Here is an 18,447-nt window from a genome sequence, read left to right as displayed (position 1 = left end):
AGAATGTGAACTGCTTGTTACCAATTATGGTGAAGTAAATACAGAAATTGAGAGTAAGACTTTAGTTTTTTTTTTTTTTGGCAATTTGATGTTGTGACATCCAGGTGGCATTTTACTTTCCTAGTTTGTTTTTATTCTACAGAAGTATTGATTTACGGTGGATTGGATGGGAGAAGATCCATCACCACATTGTTTGAGAAGCCTGGCTCTAGAAAAATGTACCCTCAGATGTTACCAGTTGTTGTTGCTAGCTGCTGAGGATGCTGGTGATTTTTAGTTTTCATTTCTTGGTGTTTTCTGAAATATTTACAATGACCATCTGTTATAATTTTCATGGGATGGGGGTGGGGAATGAAGTCTGTTGTAAAAAAAAAAAAAGTCTTTATAAGCCAAATAAATGAATTTCTCTGGAAGGAATTTTAGGAACTATGAAGGCTGATGGGAAGAACCTTGGATTGGTTGTTCCTGCCTTAATTGTAGATAAAACCTGATGTTGTGGGTTTGCTTGATGAATTAGTGTATTGTTAAGCTACTCTAGTTGTAATTCATGGAAGGATGAAAAGTGCTATAAAGGCACTTTAGGATCTTCTACAGCCAAGAAACCGTCATATATATGCTTATTTAGAAAATACAATAAATCAAGATATAATGGAAAACATTCCAAATATTAAGAATATTTAGATATTCGAACTTAGTTACTCTGTGTATTTGACTGTTAGCATCATTTCTAAATCAATAAATGTGGGCACGTATAGGTTCTTGCACAACTTCATTCATGGTAACCACATTAGCAAAATGCTATTAGTGGCCAAAACATGTTCTGGCCATTGGCTAGAACATAGAAATAGCTGTCTAATATTGACATGGACTGTATTGCCTTAAAAAATCCTAGGCGTTTCTTCCTTTTAAGCTACAAATATCAGCAAGATAATACACAAACTCTCCTGGCCCCTCAGCTGAAACCCATGGCAGGATCATAAGCGCTTGCTATTGCAGTACACGCTGACTTTCCTACAAATCATGTGACTGTGTCCCCAGCTGTATTCAAGGTGCCTACCCTGTGACTCTGAGGTGTCATCTCAAAAGAAGACACGGTATGGGGGTTGATGGATTCATTGCTATCCCTGTGGTTAATGAGAATCTTCAAATCCCCAAGTTGACAGAGATGTGGTCCCTGTGGACTGTAGCCTTTTAATTTTGAGCTGTTATTTTTCTTTGTCAGCATTTGTTGTAGGGACTTTAACGTAGTGTGGGGTGTGTGTGTGTGTGTGTGTGTGTGTGTGTGTGTGTGTTTTGGCTGGATGAATTAAACATCTATTGAACCTCATCCTTTGGCAGGCAGCCCAGGTAACTTTGCCCAGCCCTTCTCTTTGAGAGTTACTTAGTCTGCCGATTGCCACATAGATGTTTCCAACATGAAAGACTATACTGCTTTTTTGAAGTGCATTTTAACCAAGAGTATCACAGAATTTGCAAAGCAGCTCTTGGAGAGCTCAGCAAGTCAGCCTCTTTCATTTCCTTAAAGGAAGATGGAAAAAATTTTGTTCTATTCTTGCCTGATTTTTTTTTCCTTTGCTGTGTTTTGCTGGATTATCTAAGAGATGTTAATGTTTGCTCTAACAGAAAGAAACTGCTATCAGGGAGACAATGAGAGGAATATCCGCTGTTTATTATAACTGCAGCCCAGCCCTCTTAATATAAATCTTTTATTGTTTGGCATTAAACCCAACCAAAGCATGATGAATGGGATTTGGTTGTCTTCATTCACCACACCCTTTTGTTTCCAGCATGCAAAGGGATTCAGCTTCATTTTACTAGATTTGAAGTGCACAGATTTAATGTTCTCTTACTTGATTTTTGGCTTTATTGGAAGAAGAAAGGGGGTGTTTTTCTTCTTCATTGTTCTGGTTACTGTTTCTCCCTAACAAATTATCCCAAGCCGTAATAGCTTAAAACAACTGTTCTATTTTGCCTATGATTTGTGGGTCAGGAATTTGGAGAGGGTTTTGAGAGGGCTCAGCTGGGCGGTCCTTGCTTGAGGAGTTTTATGCAGTCAGATGTCAGCCTGGTTGTAGACCTTGAGGGCTTGGTTGGACGTCAGAGATGGCCTACTCTTGTGTCTGACAGAGGATGCTGGCTCTGAAAGCTTATGCTGGGAGCTCAGCTGGAGTTGCAACCAGAGTGCCTACGTGTGACCTTTCTAGTGTGGTACTTTTGCTTCCTTTTGGTTTCTGGCTCCTTCCATAGTGAGTGTCCTAAGATGACCAGGTGGAAGCTTCCTGGCTTTTTCTGACTAAGCCTTGAAACCTTCAGAGCAGCTCTTCTATTATAATCTGTTGGTCCAAGCAGTCATGAGCCCACCTGCATTCTAATTCTTCTTGATCCTGGGGCAGTGCCAAAGAATTGTAGGCCATATTTGAAAACTGCAACCCTCATGGTGATGTAGAGACAGTGGCTTATTTTGAGGCCCGTAGGACATATACTTTCTTCCTTTCCTCCCTTCCTTTCTGTGGGGAGACTTCATAAACAACCACATTTCAGTGTCTTCTTGAGGTGCTTTAATGGTTAACCAGCCAGCAAAGCAAGGACTTTGGTTAGTATTCCCAGTGACCTTAAATAAACCAGCAACGATAAAGGCAAGATGGACAGTTTTTAGCAATGCTGTGGGCCTTGCCATAGGGAATTCTTCGCCACTTTGCCCATTTCTTAAAAATTTTGTCTGAGAAAAAAATTATGGCATGGCTTCAATGCCTATTAGAAAAAATTAGTGGAGCCTAGAGCCAGAGGTACTACAGTAATTAGACTGTTGCTTTGTAATTCAGGGTGGTAGGGTTCTAAAGCTCCTTGGGCTACTCCAGATAGATGTGCTGTTTTCTTTCCCTGCCACTGGTTTTGCTGGGTCTTCTCTGGGGAAAGAGAGTCCCGGTATTGCATTTATTTGATAGAAATTAAATCTGCTTCCCCACTTGGAACTTGTTAAAACCACACTTCAATGTTATGAAACTTCGGGTCAAAAAAGCATAGGAGGCTGGGCACAGTGGCTCACGCCCATAATCCCAGTAGTTTGGGAGGCCGAGGCCAGCAGATGGCTTGAGGCTAGGAATTTGGGACCAGCTTGGCTAACATGGCGAAACCCTATCTCTACTAAAATACAAAAAAGAAAAAGTAGTAGCCAGGTATTGCAGTGCATGCCTGTAATCCCAGCTACTTGGGAGGCTGAGGCACAAGAATCGTTTGAACCTGGGAGGTGGAGGTTGTAGTGAGCCAAGGTCATGCCACTGCACTCCAGCCTGGGTGACAAAGCGAGACTCTTGTCTTAAAAAAAACAAAAACAAAAACATAGGAAAGCTTTTTTTTTTTTTTTTGGAGCTGACAGAAACTAAACTACATAGCTGCATAGCATATGATGGTGGAAAGTGTGGGTTTTGGAGCTCAGAGCTGGATTTGAATTCTCTCTCTGCCTCTTAATGTGCCGTACAGTCTTGGTAAGTTATATCAGCTTATCTGGGTTTAATTTCCTTCTAAAATGTGAAGGGCAATACCTGTCTTACCAGGGCTGTTAACGGTTAAATATGGTGATGTTTGTTAAGTGTCTGGCATGGTACCTGGCATATATGTCCAACAAATGTTGATCCTTTCCTCCTCCAGCCCCTTAGCCAGTTATTAAATAATGGCACCTAAGTAAAAATAACCACTGTTTTGTGAAAGGTTATTATATGCTAAGTTTTGTGCTAAGTGGCTACTATAGTTTATCCTATTCATTCTCACAACAGTCCTTCAGAATGTTGATGAGAAAGGGAGACACTGAGTGTATAAGTCAATTCTCTCAGGTCACACAGCCAGGGAGTGGTAGAGCCAGGATGTATAATGAATCCAGAAATCTGAGGCTGGAGCCCATACCCTTAAATAGTTTGTGTTTGGAGGCATAGCAGATGCATATTCTGAGACCCCCACTGAGGCTGCTTAGATGAAAGAATGCTGTCTAGGACTTAGGGGACCAGGTTTTCAATCTTTGCCCTGATATTAATCAGGTATAGATCCTTGGGAGAGGATCTTTATCTCCCGAGATTTCAGTCACTTCATCAGTGAAATGGGAGCATCTAAACTAAAAGATGGGCACACTTTTTTCCAGCCCTGATATTGTTTGACTGGGATCTGCATTCTGATCTAGCCACATGTTGAATAAATTTTGAACCACCTTTGTTCTTGACAGCTGGAGAAATACAAAAGCTCTGTAGTCAATCTATGCTGTAATAGACTTAAAATTTTATTTTTGTTGAAACAATACTTGAATATAGTTTTTTTAAAAGAGCCCTTGATAAGTTATAATGAAAAATGAAAGTCCTCTACCTCACTCCCCCGCACCCCTAGTTCTATTCCGATGAAATGATGTTTTTAGTTGTTCCTTCTGGTCACATCTCCTGTGTCTCTAAAGTTACAGCCATTGACTTTGACTTTGGCTCTTTTGCATCCTGTGCTCTCCTTTCTTAACATTTTGATTAGCTGAAGGCAGGAGGGAGGTTATCCAAAAGCCAGCAGAAGTCAGCCAGCCAGCCTGCCTGGAATGCTGTGGTGGGTGGATGTGTGATTCCTGTGCAGGCTACACTAACTGATCTCTAGAGCTTTCTGAGGCTAGGCCATGAACTCGCCATATCGCCCTGATTCTAAGACTTGTGCTAATTATAAAGTGGACCTTATATTTCATAACAGCTTGGGTGGTGGTTGAAACATCAGCCCAAATAAACATGCACATCAGTGGTGTAATCTGTCTGAAATCTAATGATTGTGAATTTTTGAAGAAAATCGTAGGTCTTGCAGTTGAGGAAATATGTGAAGCCTCCTGGCATAAACATGGAAATAGTGCTTTTGTGGTTGAATTCAGTAAAACACAGCTGTTTCAGCATTTCTATATCCTCTTACACAAAGAATCCTGTGGATTTAAGAACATGTGTTTGGCCATAAATGAAAAAGCACTGGGTCCCCCAGTCTTTCTAGATGTGTGCATGAGCACGTTCTTGCTTATGTGCATGCAGGGTTGTTATGTAACTTCAGTCCATCCTCTCGGGCCTTGTAGGACTGACCCCTGTGCTTGCTGTCACGTTTAAAGGGCTCATGAGGTTTTTCTTTTGTTCATGGTGCTTTGTATCTTGGGCTTTTTTTTTTTCCATTTCATAGCAGATGAGTAATGTGTCCACATCATATCATAAAAAAATTCGAGGATGGCATATCTCACACATGCACTTGAATACCCAGTCATCACACTTACGAACTACAAAAGAATCTACCTTGGGCTATTTTAAACATTTTTTTGTAATTGGTTCAATTCCATTCTGTTGCCTATGTAACATCAACAAAAAAGATGAACTGAAAGCAAGTCTTGGCTGGGCATGTGGTTCACACCTGTAATCCCAGCACTTTGGGAGGCCGAGGCCAGCGGATCACGAGGTCAAGAGTTCGAGACCAGCCTGACCAACATGGTGAAACCCCGTCTCTGCTAAAAATACAAAAATTAGCTGAGTGTGGTCATGGGCGCCTGTAATCCCAGCTACTCAGGAGGCTGAGGCAGGAGAATCACTTGAACCCAGGAGGCGGAGGTTGCAGTGAGCCAAGATCGTGCCACTGTACTCCAGCCTGGGTGACAAAGCGAGACTCCGTCTCAAAAAAAAAAAAAAAAAAAAAAGCGAGTCTTTTCCAAATAACATTCTACAAAATAACTGGCTCATATTGTTTAAAAATTGAGGCTATGAAAGACAAAGACAAAGTTCCAGATGAAAGAGTGTTAGATAACAAAATGCCAAGTGTGACTGTTAGGTTGGATCTTGGACCAGGAAAACCATTTTTGCCCTTTATTATAAAAGAAATTAGTGGGACAATTGATGCAATTTGGAGAAAGTTGTAGACCAGATTAATGGCATTGTACCAATGTTAATTTTCTGACTTTGATTATTATACTCTGGTTATATAAGTGGATGGCCTCATCTTTAGGAAATATGCACCTGAAATATTTCAGGGTAAAGGGGCATGGTGTCTGCATCTTTCCCTCATTTTTTCCAAGTTTGAAATTATTTTAAACTAAAAAGTTAAAGAGCCTTTTGCCCTAACTCAGCCTCCAAATAGCAGCACTTCCCTTTGGTTATGGAATCTTGACACAGGCCAAGGATTGAAAGGAGGGCTGCAATGTTCTAGGAGGTGGAACTGGGTGCTCACCTGCTTGTTTGGAAACACTTCATAGTTAGATCAGAGTTCTAAACCAGACCCTTTCTGTCTAGGAGGGAATTCGTTCTACTTAGGCCTTAAAAGGGTCCAAGACCCTTGTTAACCTCAGAGGAGGGAAACTTGAAGGAGAAAACCATGATGACCCTTATATTTTCTTACTTTGTCTCTGTCCTCTTAGTGAAAGGAACCTCTTGGTGGTTCAGATAAGGACAGGCAGTGTGATGCCTTGGAAAGGGTTGGAGTGAAGAATTAGGATCTGGCCTAAAAGCTGTTGAATGCACAGGGCTTGCCCAGAGGGTCTGGAGCTGCGCGATGCCCAAGCTGGGATTAGACTATTCAGCATTTTGTCCCACAACCCACTCAAATAGCTTAAATTAAAGGGAGGATTTTCTGAAAGGTTGTAGGAGTCTCATGGAACTCAAGGGAGGGGAAGTGTCACTGGCTCTGATGTGTATGGAAACCACATGTTTCAGTTGGCCCTGGCAGTCTTGGTGGATGCCTGTGGTCCCAGCACAGTTATTAATAGTGCCTCTCCTTATTCTCAAAAGTGTCCTGTTTGATTGATACATCATATGACTGTGTTGTGACAGGATTAGAATCAGGAACCCGGGCCATCTCTCACTGCCCCTCCCATGCCACCTCATGGTTCTCTCCACATTTGCTTCTTTCTGTCTCTCACCTCTGTTTTTGTCTGTCTCTCCCTCCTCTGGTTTCCTCTGTTCTGATTCATAAGAGAGGGAGTCTTGTATTGGAAACACGGTGGCAAGTCCTCACAGAAGGAAGTAGCAGGTCTGGCTGACACTCTGAGGGGCCCCTACTCCTGAAGTTGGTCAGGGCCTGAGATGGGAAAAGAAAAGGACTCAGGAGAAGGGGAATTAGGTCCCTGGTTTCCAGCAGTGATCTTGAAGTTCTCCCCAACTTGAAGATCCTAGTATATTCTTCCTATTCCATTCCTTTCCATTTGTATTTGTCACCTTGGGGCTGTTTCACCTGGGTCTTCTAGTTGGATGACACCAACTGCTGTGGAATTGGGCCTATGCCATGAGCAGGAGTGTTGTGGCTGGCTCCAGCTCCCTGGTGGTCTTCATCCATACCCCTGCTGTCTACCTCTGCTTCTTCCTGGCTCCTACACCCTCCTGCCTCGGCCTTTCTGGTTTGGCTCCCTTGGTCCCTGACTCTGCCCTGGTGTACTGTTTGTGCTTCTATCTCTGCTGCAGAATTCTTAAGGTAGAATCAGCTTGCTCTGGCCCTCAGGGCTATGAAAGCCCCTCCCAGCAGGAGCTGGGACTGAGAAGAAAAACCAGACAGAGGCAGGAGGGAAGGCATCCCGAGGCCCCCAAAAAGCATGGCAGGATCTCTCAAAGCAGAGAAGGATCTAGGGCTAGGCCTGTGCTGTGCAATAGGGCAGCCACTAGCCACACGCAGCTATTTAAATTATCATTAAGTCTTTTGAACCTGGGAGGCAGAGGTTGCAGTGAGCCGAGATCACGCCACTGCACTCCAGCCCTGGCGACAGAGTGAGACTCCATCCCAAAAAACAATTAAAAAAAATCACTAAGTTAATTAAGTTTTAATTTTTTGAGACAGAGTCTCGCTCTGTCACCCAGGCTGGAGTGCAGTGGGACGATCCTGGCTCACTGCAGCCTTGACCGCCTAGGCTCAAGCAATCCCCCTGCCTCAGCCTCCCATGTAGTTGGGACTATAGGCATGCACTGCCACACCAGGTTAATTTTTGTGTTTTTAGCAGAGATGGGGTTTCATTATGTTGCCCAGCCTGGTCTCAAACTCTTGAACTCAGGAGATCCTCCCACCGTGGCCTCCCAAAGTGCTGGGATTACAGGTGTAAGCCACCGTGCCTGGCCCCTTGAAGTTAAGTAAAATACAAAACTCAGTTGCACCAGCCACATTTCAAGTGTTTGCTTGGCCACAAGTGGCTGTGGCTTCTGTGTTGGATAGCACAGATGTAGCACATGTCATCGTCACAGAAGTTCCATCAGCCAGCACTGGAGAGCACTTGCTCCCTTTTCACCCAAGCGCTATTTAAAGTGGTTTCTTTGTGTGTTCTAGTAGCTGCCACAAGTGCTCTTAGAGAATAGATTGGATGGGTGAAAAGAAAGCATGATTTGTATTAGGTTGGTGCAAAAGTAATTGTGGTTTTTGCCATTAAAAGTGATAGTGAATGGAACATTTCAGGTGCCTTTACCACTGGCCAGTAAGTCGGGATGTTTTCATAGTGCCTTTTATCATAGAATTCTAGTATGTTCCTGCTAATGGAGACTTTCCTATCATTCTAGGGCTGGATTTCCCTAACTCCAGTTATTCTGCTGTTGCCGCCATCATTTTTGCCACATCCTAGGACTGCATGTGCTATTTATTCCACGTTGTCTTTTAAATTGGTTCATGTTTTTACTTCAGGTTTTTTTTGAGACATTTCGCTCTTGTTGCCCAGGCTGGAGTGCAATGGCATGATCTCGGCTTATGCAACCTGTGCCTCCCAGGTTCAAATGATTCTCCTGCTTCAGCCTCACAAGTAGCTGGGATTACAGGTGCCTGCTACCATGCCCGGCTATTTTTTTATTTTTTTATTTTTATTATTTTTTAGTAGAGACTGGGTTTCACTATGTTGGCCAGCCTGGTCTTAAACTCCTGACCTCAGGTGATCCACCCGCCTTGGCCTCCCAAAGTGCTGGGATTACAGGCGTGAGCCACTGTGCCCAGCCTTACTTCAGTTTGAAAAGGAAATAGCCTTATTATAAATGGAAAACCATCAAAGGAAAATACATTTTTTAAGCAGGTGTTTTTTTAAAGAATAATATATATATAGGAAGTGCCCACCTTGTCAGGGTACAGCTTATGACTTTCAGAGTAATGTTATGTTGTTTCTGGTGGATTGTTTTCCTTATCAAATTCTAGCAGATTCCCCTCTTTATGGAAGGCTCTGAGCCTGGATTAGCTTCCCTTTTCTTTAAGAAAGAGATTAACAAACGTATACAGGTGCTGAAGACATTGTGGTACCAAATGGAGTCTTTCTCCCTGACAAAATCAGAAGCATTTAAAAAAGATCTGAGAAGCAACAACTGCTTCATTCTTATTGAAAGTACACTCTTGTCTTTGGTTCAAGAGGGGTCTATGTAGAGCAGGCCTGAGGGCAGGTGGCATGCAGCACACTGGAGATTTTTTGGCTGCAGATCCCCCTTCACATTCTTGGTAATCATTGAGTACCCCAGAGAGCTTTGTTTTTGTGGATAATATTAATATTTGCCATATAAAAATCAAAAGACATTTATTTCTAAGGTCTATATTCATTAAAATGACGATCAGCCTATTACATGTTAACAAAAATAATATATTTTATGGAAAAGGACTATTTTTCCAAACAGAAAATTCAATGAAAGAGTAATTGTCGTACATGCTTTCGCAAGTCTTTTTAATGTCTGACTTAATAGAAGAGCTGGATTCTCTCACCTACTTCTGCATTTCATGTCATTTCTTGCCGTGTCACCTGTCAGGTAGCTTCTGGAAAACTCTACTGAACACTCAGAATGAGAGTGAAAATGGCAAGTCTTTATTAATGAAAATGGCTTCCATCTTGCAGACTCCTTGAAAAGGTTTCCAGGTGCCCCACCCCCACCCCCACCAGTGGTTTCGCCAGACCACACTCTGAGAACCACTGGTGAAGTGACTGGCACACTGGACTAGAAGACTGAAGATGGCTGGTTGCAGTGGCTCACGCCTGTAATCACAACAGTTTGGGAGGCCGAGGCAGGAGAATCGCTTGAGCCCAGGAGTTTGAGACCAGCCTGGGCAACACAGACCTCATCTCTACAAAAAATTTAAAAATTAGCTGGGTGTGGTCATACGTGCCTCTAGTCCCGGCTACTTGGGAGGCTGAGGTAGGGGCATTGCTTGAGCCCAGGAGGTGGAGGCTGCAGTGAGCCATGATTGCGACACTGCATCCAGCTTGGGTAACAGAGAGAGATCCTGTCTCAAAAAACAAAAAACAAAAAATACTGAAGATGTCTGCTTTCATCTAACACTTGACACTTGATAGTCCTGTGACTTTATGCAAAGACATTAGGTCACCTGGAACTCCAAGGCTCCAGTTTTCTTTTGTTTTTCTTTTTTTGAGACAGAGTATCGGTCACCCAGGATGGAGTGCAGTGGCGTGATCTCAGCTCACTGCAACCTCCACTTCCTGGGTTCAGGCAATTCTCCTGCCTCAGCCTCCCGAGTAGCTGGGATTACAGGCACCTACCATGCCCGACTAATTTTTGTGTTTTTAGTAGAGATGGGGTTTTGCCATGTTGGCCAGGCTGGTCTCGAACTCCTGACCTCAGGTGATCTGCCTGCAGCCTCCCAAAGTGCTGGGATTACAGGAGTGAGCCACCGCACCTGGCCTCCAGTTTTCTTATCTGTAAACTCGGGATGGAAATTCTGGCTGAGCCTGTTTTACAGGGTTGTTGTGTGTCTCACATAATGCCTGCGAAACCTCTTTCTGCCAACTGAAAGTGGTATACTTGTAAATGGCATTAGTAAGGATCTTTTGAAGTTTGGTGTCGTCTCTAACATGTAGGACAGTTATTTTTAAAACATCACCATCCCATCTTTATCTCACTTAATTCTGGGGACACCTGTGAAGAGGAAAAGCCAGGATTCTCAGTTTCCAGGCAAGGTAATTGAGGTGAGCAGGTGAGCGATTGGCCAGAAAACAGGGACTCATCCTGTGTGCTGCATGTTCAACCTGCATGCTGCTTCCACTGTATACTGGTGCTGGCTGGTGTGGTTTAGCTTGAGCTCTTATCTGACACAAGGCTGTTTGTCTGACACACTGACACAGTCAAACAGGGAGACTCTACCACCCCCAGCAATTCTTTGCTTGAATAAATTACCTTCAGTCTGAGTCACCTAATGGATGAAACACAATTTTCACATTTGAAGAGCTGAGGCCTCCTCCAAGCAGAGGGAACTGTTTAAGAACTCTTTCAAGTGCTGATCTAAAAACTCCCTTGGTAAACAGCCCTGGGATGGTAAACGGATTCTTTTTCTTGACTGGTGGAAGATCTGCTTGCTCTCTCAGATAAGTTTGTACTTTTGAGCCACTCCCCTCCATGGCTCATTTTCTGCAGGGAAAGCAGTCAGCTTACTCTCCTCCCTGGACATTCCTGAAGCCACCCCCACTCTGATCTTGGAAAACACATTTGCTTGTAATTGCAGGAGACAAAGAATCACAGTCAAGTCTTTTCTTTAAGAAACAAGACAGAAAGTCTAAGTTCAATTGTGGCAAGGTGGTTTTAAGATGTATTTAAAGAAATGCTTTATAAAAGCTAGGTTGAACTAAATTCCACAGACTCTGCTCCTTATACACATGGCTTTATTGTCAGGCTCTCCCCTCATGATGCCAGGATGGCTGCTGTCTGCTGCAGGCTTTCATTCCATCCTCTTAAACATCTCAAGTGGAAGAAATTTCCTCTAACAGTTGCAGAAAGTTCCCGAAATGAAGTCTCATTGGTTATGATGGGTCATGTCTATCGCCCCTGCTCATAGAACAATCACTGTGGCTAGGAGTATGACTGTGGCCAGGGCCTGTCACATCACTAGGGACTGAGAGGTAGGGGTGAGGACCAAGGAATATTAGGGCTGTAACGCTGGGGAGACAGGAAAGATTTTGATTTGTGGCCTCTCATACCTCAATACTTTTGGGAACTGTTACCCAAGTAGCTGTGATCCTCAGTGGAATGGAAACAACTGGGTGGGCTTTTTCTTATGGGGGGGGGTGGAGCAGGGAAGACTGGCTTTGTGTTCAGTTTCAATGCATCTTTGATGAATAGGCTTGTTGGTGGTTGGAAGTCAGCCAGTCATGCATCATTCCTGGCAGCACAGCCTCATTTGTAGAAGGAAACGCTGATGTCAAATCAAGTCTTCTGGGTTTAATACCCTTTGATGGTCACACACTTAGTACAGATAGTCACAAAAAGGGCATCAAGTCAGACTGGCAGGCCCTGAACCTGCCCATCAGAATCACCTGAGGAGTCTTTTAACATACTCTGCACCCAGGTAACAATTTTGTAAAACCTAAATTTGATCAGGTCATGCCCCTGCTTAGAAAAATCTATGATATTTTACAGTTGAAAACAAAAAAGCAGGCATGGTGTTGTACACCTGTAGTCCCAGCTACTTGGAAAGGGCAGGAGGATCCCTTGAGCCCAGGAGTTTGAGGCCACAGTGTGATATGATCATGCCTGTGAATAGCCACCATACTCCAGCCTGGGCATCATAGCAAGACTCTGTCTCTTAAGAAAACAAAAACCCCATCGATTCTCGGCCTTTTGGCTAAGATCAAGTGAAAACAAAAACCCAAAAAACCCCCAAAAACAAAAACACAAAATCAAACAAAAAGCCCTATACTATCCCATTCTCCCACCCTACCCCTGTTTTTTTCTCCCCTAGACAGTTAACTATATTAGTTTAATGTATTTTAGCTGATGGAGGTATTTATTTCTATGACCAAGTAGTATGTATTGTGTGACTACTTCTTGATTTTTTTCATTTGAGTGACTATCTGTGGACATCCTGCTATGGAAGATGAGGTTTTGTCTCTTTTCACCCTCTGTCCTGTACTTTTCCCATCTGCTGTCTTCTCAGCAGAATCCATTGTGGTCAGTATTTGATTACTTTATTGCAGCTAGGTAAGTGCTATTCACAGTTGAGCCATCTAGTAAACTATGATTATGTTTCCTTTTTGTGGTAGAATGCATTCTTTAATTATTTCTGACAAAGGGTGCATTGGAAATAAATTACTTGAGACTTAAGTAACCCTATGGGAAGAAAACCCACCACATAGAACTAGGTTAAAAGGTTTGATTTTGAGATGTGATTTATGGCCAAAGGAAGAGAAATGGCAAGTAGAGAATAGCAGAGGGAGACAGAATTTCAGTGATGAACTAGCACCAGAAAATCTTCTGCAAAGAAAGAAACAAGAAATAATCTCCCCTTCTCCCCACCGTGCCATGCCCTCCCATTGTTCATGGGATTGAGTTCAGATGCCTTTATAATGGCCCAGGAGGCGTCCTTGCTCCAGCCCCTACCAGGCCAGCCCGTCCGTCCATTCTCTATCTGGTGGAATCCTCTTTCTTCATGTCTGACTTGGGTTGGGTGGCCTTCTCAGCCGTGTGTCTGTTGCTCAATGTGTGTAAGTAGTCTTAGCACTGCTTGAGTTTAATTGTTGGCTCTGCCATTTCCCAGCTCTGTGACCATGGGCAAGTTACCTTTCTTTTCCTTGCCTCTATTTCCTCCTTTATAAAATGTGAATAACAACAATAGCACCTACCTGTTAGGATTGTTAGCGATTGCACAAATTGGTGGGGTTAAAGCACTGACAGTAGTGCCTGCCACATAGCAGTCAGTCAGTCTGTGCCCTGTATCCATCCTTCTTTCTCCACAAAGGCAGCGTTGGTGGGTTGTATTCACCAGTGCCCCAGAGAGCTCTCAGCAAATCAGATATCTTTAGCAGCTGGGCAGGGAACCTGAATGAGTGATTCAGACACCAGAGTGATAGGGACTGGAGAGGAGGGTAACCCCTGCCTAAGGGTGCACCTTCTGCTCTGCTTCTAGCTATTTTTTTTCTTTAAATGAAAAGTTTGAGAATTCATTTTTTTTTTAATGTGAATTTTCCCTGACGTTTACTACATAGCATACCAGCCAAATGTACTAAGCTTATTGGCCCGTAGGCCACTGCTTTGGGGCTCAATTCTCATTTAACAGAGTAGGCCTGGGGGATGATGTGACCGGCTGTAGGCCACACGCTAACCGATCTGGCCCTCCGTTTTCTCACTGGTGTGAATGTGGACAGCACTGGCACTGGCCACCACCAGGGAGGTGACCGTGAGGATGTGGTCATGCATGCGAGTGCATCTTGCAGAGCGGCTGCCTGCACAGTGTGTTATTATGTCCACCGTGTCAGCTGCCCTCGCCTCTGGGAAACTCCCTGGGTGGTTTTTAATAGGGTCTCAGGGTCTCTTTTTATACCAGGAGGAAAAAAATTGTATGCATTTATTGAGCACTGACTGTGTGCCCAGAAATTGTTAAATGTTTTACATTTGTATTCTCCTTGATTCCTTCTAAGAGCCCTCCCTATGGGATGGAAAGTAACAATTTTATAGGTAATACAAATGGTTCATAGAGAGGGCCCTGATTAGGGCCTTGCAGAAAGAGCTTTAGTCAGCAGTGAATCTGTGTTTCTGATTAAAATCCTGGGCTTTGACAGCATGCTGCTTCCCTCTTATTGGAAGCCAAGTCCTGTAGAAGCTCTGTGGGGCTTCTCTATTCCCTGGGCCCTTCCCCTGGAGAACAAGTCTAGTCTTGTCTTCTGCCTGTAGAAGCTGCAGCAGATGACCCTAAGCCTGGTCTGATAAGGGAGAAGGCAGAGGAAATCAGGATGGTGATGATGGCACAGAACCAGGGGAAAGGGGGCAAAGCCTGTGTTGGACATGGGATCCAGGCTCGGGAGCTGAGGTGCTCCCATGGGAGGTAAAGCTTTTATCCTCATATTTTGGAATGCTGGCGGCGTTTTCAAACCCACTAGCAAGCCCACAGCTTGGGATGATGGAATGAATTAGAACTGATCAGAGCCTCCTTTGCCCCCATGAAACCCCTGCAATTGCATGTTTAGAAATAAAATTTCGGCTGGGTGCCGTGGCTCACACCTGTAATCCCAGCGCTTTGGGAGGCCTAGGCGGGTAGATTACTTGAGGCCAGGAGTTTGAGACCAGGCTGGACAACATGTGAAACCCCATCTCTACTGAAAATACGAAAAAAAATTAGCTTGGCGTGGTGGTGCACACCTGTAGTTCCTGCTACTTGGGAGGCTGAGGGACGAGAATTGCTTGAACCCGGGAGGCAGAGGTTACAGTGAGCTGAGATCATGCCACTGCACTCCAGCCTGGATGACAGAGTGAGACTCTGTCTCAAAATAACATAAAATTTTTCTGATAGTTACTTGTGAGGCAGGCCCCTCTAGCCAATGAAACACGTGTTTTACCAGCAGGTGGGTGTTGAGTCTCCAGGCCCATAGCTCATGATCATGTGTTGTTCTTTTGGAGTATCCACTTCCCCTTTCTTTTCTTTTCTTTTCTTTTGTTTGTGTTTTGAGACAGGGCAGGGTCTATCGTCCAGGCTGGAGTGCAATGGTGTGATCTTGGCTCACTGCGGCCTCAACCTTCTGGGCTTAAGCGATCTTTCCGCCCTGGCCATAGGCACACGGCACCATGCCCAGCTAGTTTTTTGTTTGTTTGTTTGAGACGGAGTCTCGCTCTGTCTCCCAGGCTGGAGTGCAGTGGCGCGATCTCAGCTCACTGCAAGCTCCGCCTCCCGGGTTCACGCCATTCTCCTGCCTCAGCCTCCCAAGTAGCTGGGACTACAGGTGCCCACCACCACACCTGGCTAATTTTTTTTTGTATTTTTAGTAGAGACGGGGTTTCACCTTGTTAGCCAAGATGGTCTCGATCTCCTGACCTCGTGATCCACCCGTCTCGGCCTCCCAAAGTGCTGGGATTACAGGCATGAGCCACCGTGCCCGGCTGCCATTTCTCTTTTTTTTTTTTTTTTTTTTTTTTTTTTTAAAAAACTCATGCATGTGTCCTTCCTTCCCCTAGGTGTGGCTTTGTCAGGCAGATGCCTGAGGGAGAGGTAGAGGGGATGTGGGGTTTGAATCACTGACCTGATCCCTTCCAATAGGTCCTCCTAGACCTGGGACTAACTTATTTAATATTTTTTTTCTCTCCTTATACCTCTTGGATCTGGTTTCTTGACTTTTACAACATGATTAAGCCTTGCACAGTCCTTCTTTGCCTTCCTAACTCCTATCAAGGTCCAAGTTGCTAGTTGCTGTCGCCGGGATGGATGGCCACCCTTATCTCTTGCCATTCTCCACATTCCAGACCTCCGGCCTCCTTCAGTTTCTTGCAAACACCATGCTGTTCCCATTCCTCTCTTATCTGGACACAGGCTCTGCTGCCTGCTTGGGACTCAGTATTTTCCTCCCCTCCCCCAATTTCCTATTCATGCTTTGGACTTCTGTTTAGATAGTACTCCTCTGGAAGTTTCCTGTGACTCTCCCTCTAATACATGGTCTGGCGCCATTCTTCCCTGCTGAGTTCCATGGCGACTGGACCATTCCCACCCTGGCACTGACTTTTCTGGAACGGGCTGTAATACCTACCTCACCCACCAGGCTGTAAGTGCCCTGGAGACAGGGCCATGCCCAAGGCCCAGCACCAGGTCTGGCATGTGGTAAATAAATAAATAAATTTGCACTCAGTGTTTAACATTGACAGCATCATTTGGACTGAAGCTGTCAGAGATGGCTGGACATTCTTCCCCAGAGAGAGGTTTGGTCAGTGTTGAATCCATGTCTCTGATTAAAATCCTGAGCTTTGACAACATGCTGTCCAGAGGTCCTGGACAAAGCTTTTTAATCTATACCATGCTATGCAATATAGTAGTTACTAGCCATGTTAATTAAAAAATTTTAAATATAATGAATTAATTTTTTTTTTTTTTTTGAGACAGTGTCTCACTCTGTCACCCAGGCTGCAGTGCAGTGGCACGATCTCGGCTCACTGCAACCTCTGCCTCCTGATTCAAATGATTGTCCTGCCTCAGCCTCCTGAGTAGCTGGGATTACAGGTGCCCCCCACTATGCCCGGCTAATTTTTGTATTTTCAGTAGAGACGGGCTTAATTTCCAAAGGGTCCATCCTACCGATATCTCCCCCACAGTGCACAACATGTTCTGCACATACACAGTAGGTGCTCAGAAACTTTGCGTTGTTGTTGCTTACTAAGCATTTTTTTTTTTTTTTTTTTTTTGAGACAGAGTCGTGCTCTGTCACCCAGGCTGGAGTGCAGTGGCATGATCTTGGCTCACCACAAGCTCTGTCTCCTGGGTTCAAGAGATTCTTGTGCCCCAGCCTCCTGAGTGGCTGGGACTGCAGGTACCTGCTACCACGCCTGGCTAATTTTTGTATTTTTAGTAGAGATGGGGTTTTGCCATGTTGGCCAGGCTGGTCTCCAACTCCTGACCTCAAGTGATCGGCCTGCCTCGGCCTCCCAAAGTGCTGGGATTACAGGCGTGAGCTACCACACCCGATCTGATTAAAATTAAATAAACTAAAAACTCCTTTCCTCAGTCACACCGGCCAGTTTTAAGTGCTCAGTAGCCACACGTGGCTGGTGGCCGCCACACTGCACTGTGCAGAGCACAGGACGTTTCCGCCGTGGCAGGAAGCTGTTTTGGGCGGTGCTGCTCTAGACACTGTCTTGTAAAGGTGCTACTTTAGGGGTCTGTATGTTGGGTAAAGTCCTTTGTTGATGTTTCTGTCTAGGTCCAGTAGGTGTTTGCAGATCCCTTCTTAAGCCTCAACTGTGTTTCCTCGGTTTCCCCTGGCTGCAGGATGCTCGTCAGAAGTTCCGCTCTGTTCTGGTTGAAGCAACGGTGAAACTGGATGAACTGGTGAAGAAAATTGGCAAAGCTGTGGAAGACTCCAAGCCGTACTGGGAGGCACGGAGGGTGGCGAGGCAGGTAAGATAGCCCCAGAGATGTCTAGCCTACCTCGAGCCTCACTACCCCTCAGTTTTAAGGGTGCCTTTGATTGTATCACCTGCTGAAGGTTAGAAGCTCGAGTCCAATATGTCTTATCTGCAGTGACCCACCTCCCCGCAATCTGCTTCATTCCAGTGCTCGACACTATTAATAGGGTGTGAGTGCTGGCATTTGGATGACCCTGCAAGTGGGTGCTCCCTGAGTTGGTGCTGAGTGCACTTACGGGGACGTGTCCAGAGGGTGTTCCTCCTCCGCTCCTAATGACAACCTGTCAGACAGCAGTAGGAAGATTCGCTTACTCCCTTGCGTTCGCCTCACTCTTGGGAGTGTTTAGCCTTCTGCTTCTCTTGAAACATCGGTTCTTCTTCTTTTTCTCCTTTTTTTTTTTTTCCTTTTTAAGATTTGGCAGGTGAGTTGTTATACACTCCTTAGCGGATTCTGACTTCCGTGGCCATCGTCCTGCTGAAACTTTGGTTCTTTGTCCTGAGAGCCCAAATAAGAAGCAGTGAAACGGAGACCAGAAGGGGAGTGGTGGAGGGGACTGTGATCAGGCGATTGCTGGGGGCTGCGTGGAAATGGGTTCTGGTTTAGGAGTTGGTCTTCCTTTGGCTGCTGTGTGACGTGATGTGCCAC

General features: G+C 44.7%; 1 protein-coding gene and 1 non-coding gene across 3 annotated transcripts in view; one reads left to right on the top strand and one right to left on the bottom strand.

The window, feature by feature from the left end:
- SH3BP5 (SH3 domain binding protein 5) overlaps window positions 1-18,447 on the top strand; it is a 77,855-nt gene that overhangs the window by 10,956 nt on the left and 48,452 nt on the right. For both annotated transcript variants that reach the window (XM_008951678.5, XM_003826215.6), the window contains exon 3: window positions 17,665-17,793. In XM_008951678.5, the coding sequence (XP_008949926.1) occupies window positions 17,665-17,793 (129 nt within the window). The remainder of the gene's footprint in view (window positions 1-17,664; window positions 17,794-18,447) is intronic.
- On the bottom strand, window positions 5,173-5,281 carry LOC112439501 (small nucleolar RNA U13). Its single transcript, XR_003027775.1, has one exon. It is a non-coding gene; the product is annotated as a small nucleolar RNA U13 (small nucleolar RNA).

This window comes from Pan paniscus, chromosome 2 (genome assembly GCF_029289425.2).
Source record: "Pan paniscus chromosome 2, NHGRI_mPanPan1-v2.0_pri, whole genome shotgun sequence".
Classification (NCBI taxonomy): domain Eukaryota; kingdom Metazoa; phylum Chordata; class Mammalia; order Primates; family Hominidae; genus Pan; species Pan paniscus.
Note: the sequence above shows the minus strand (reverse complement) of the source record. Positions and strands in the feature narration are given on the sequence as shown.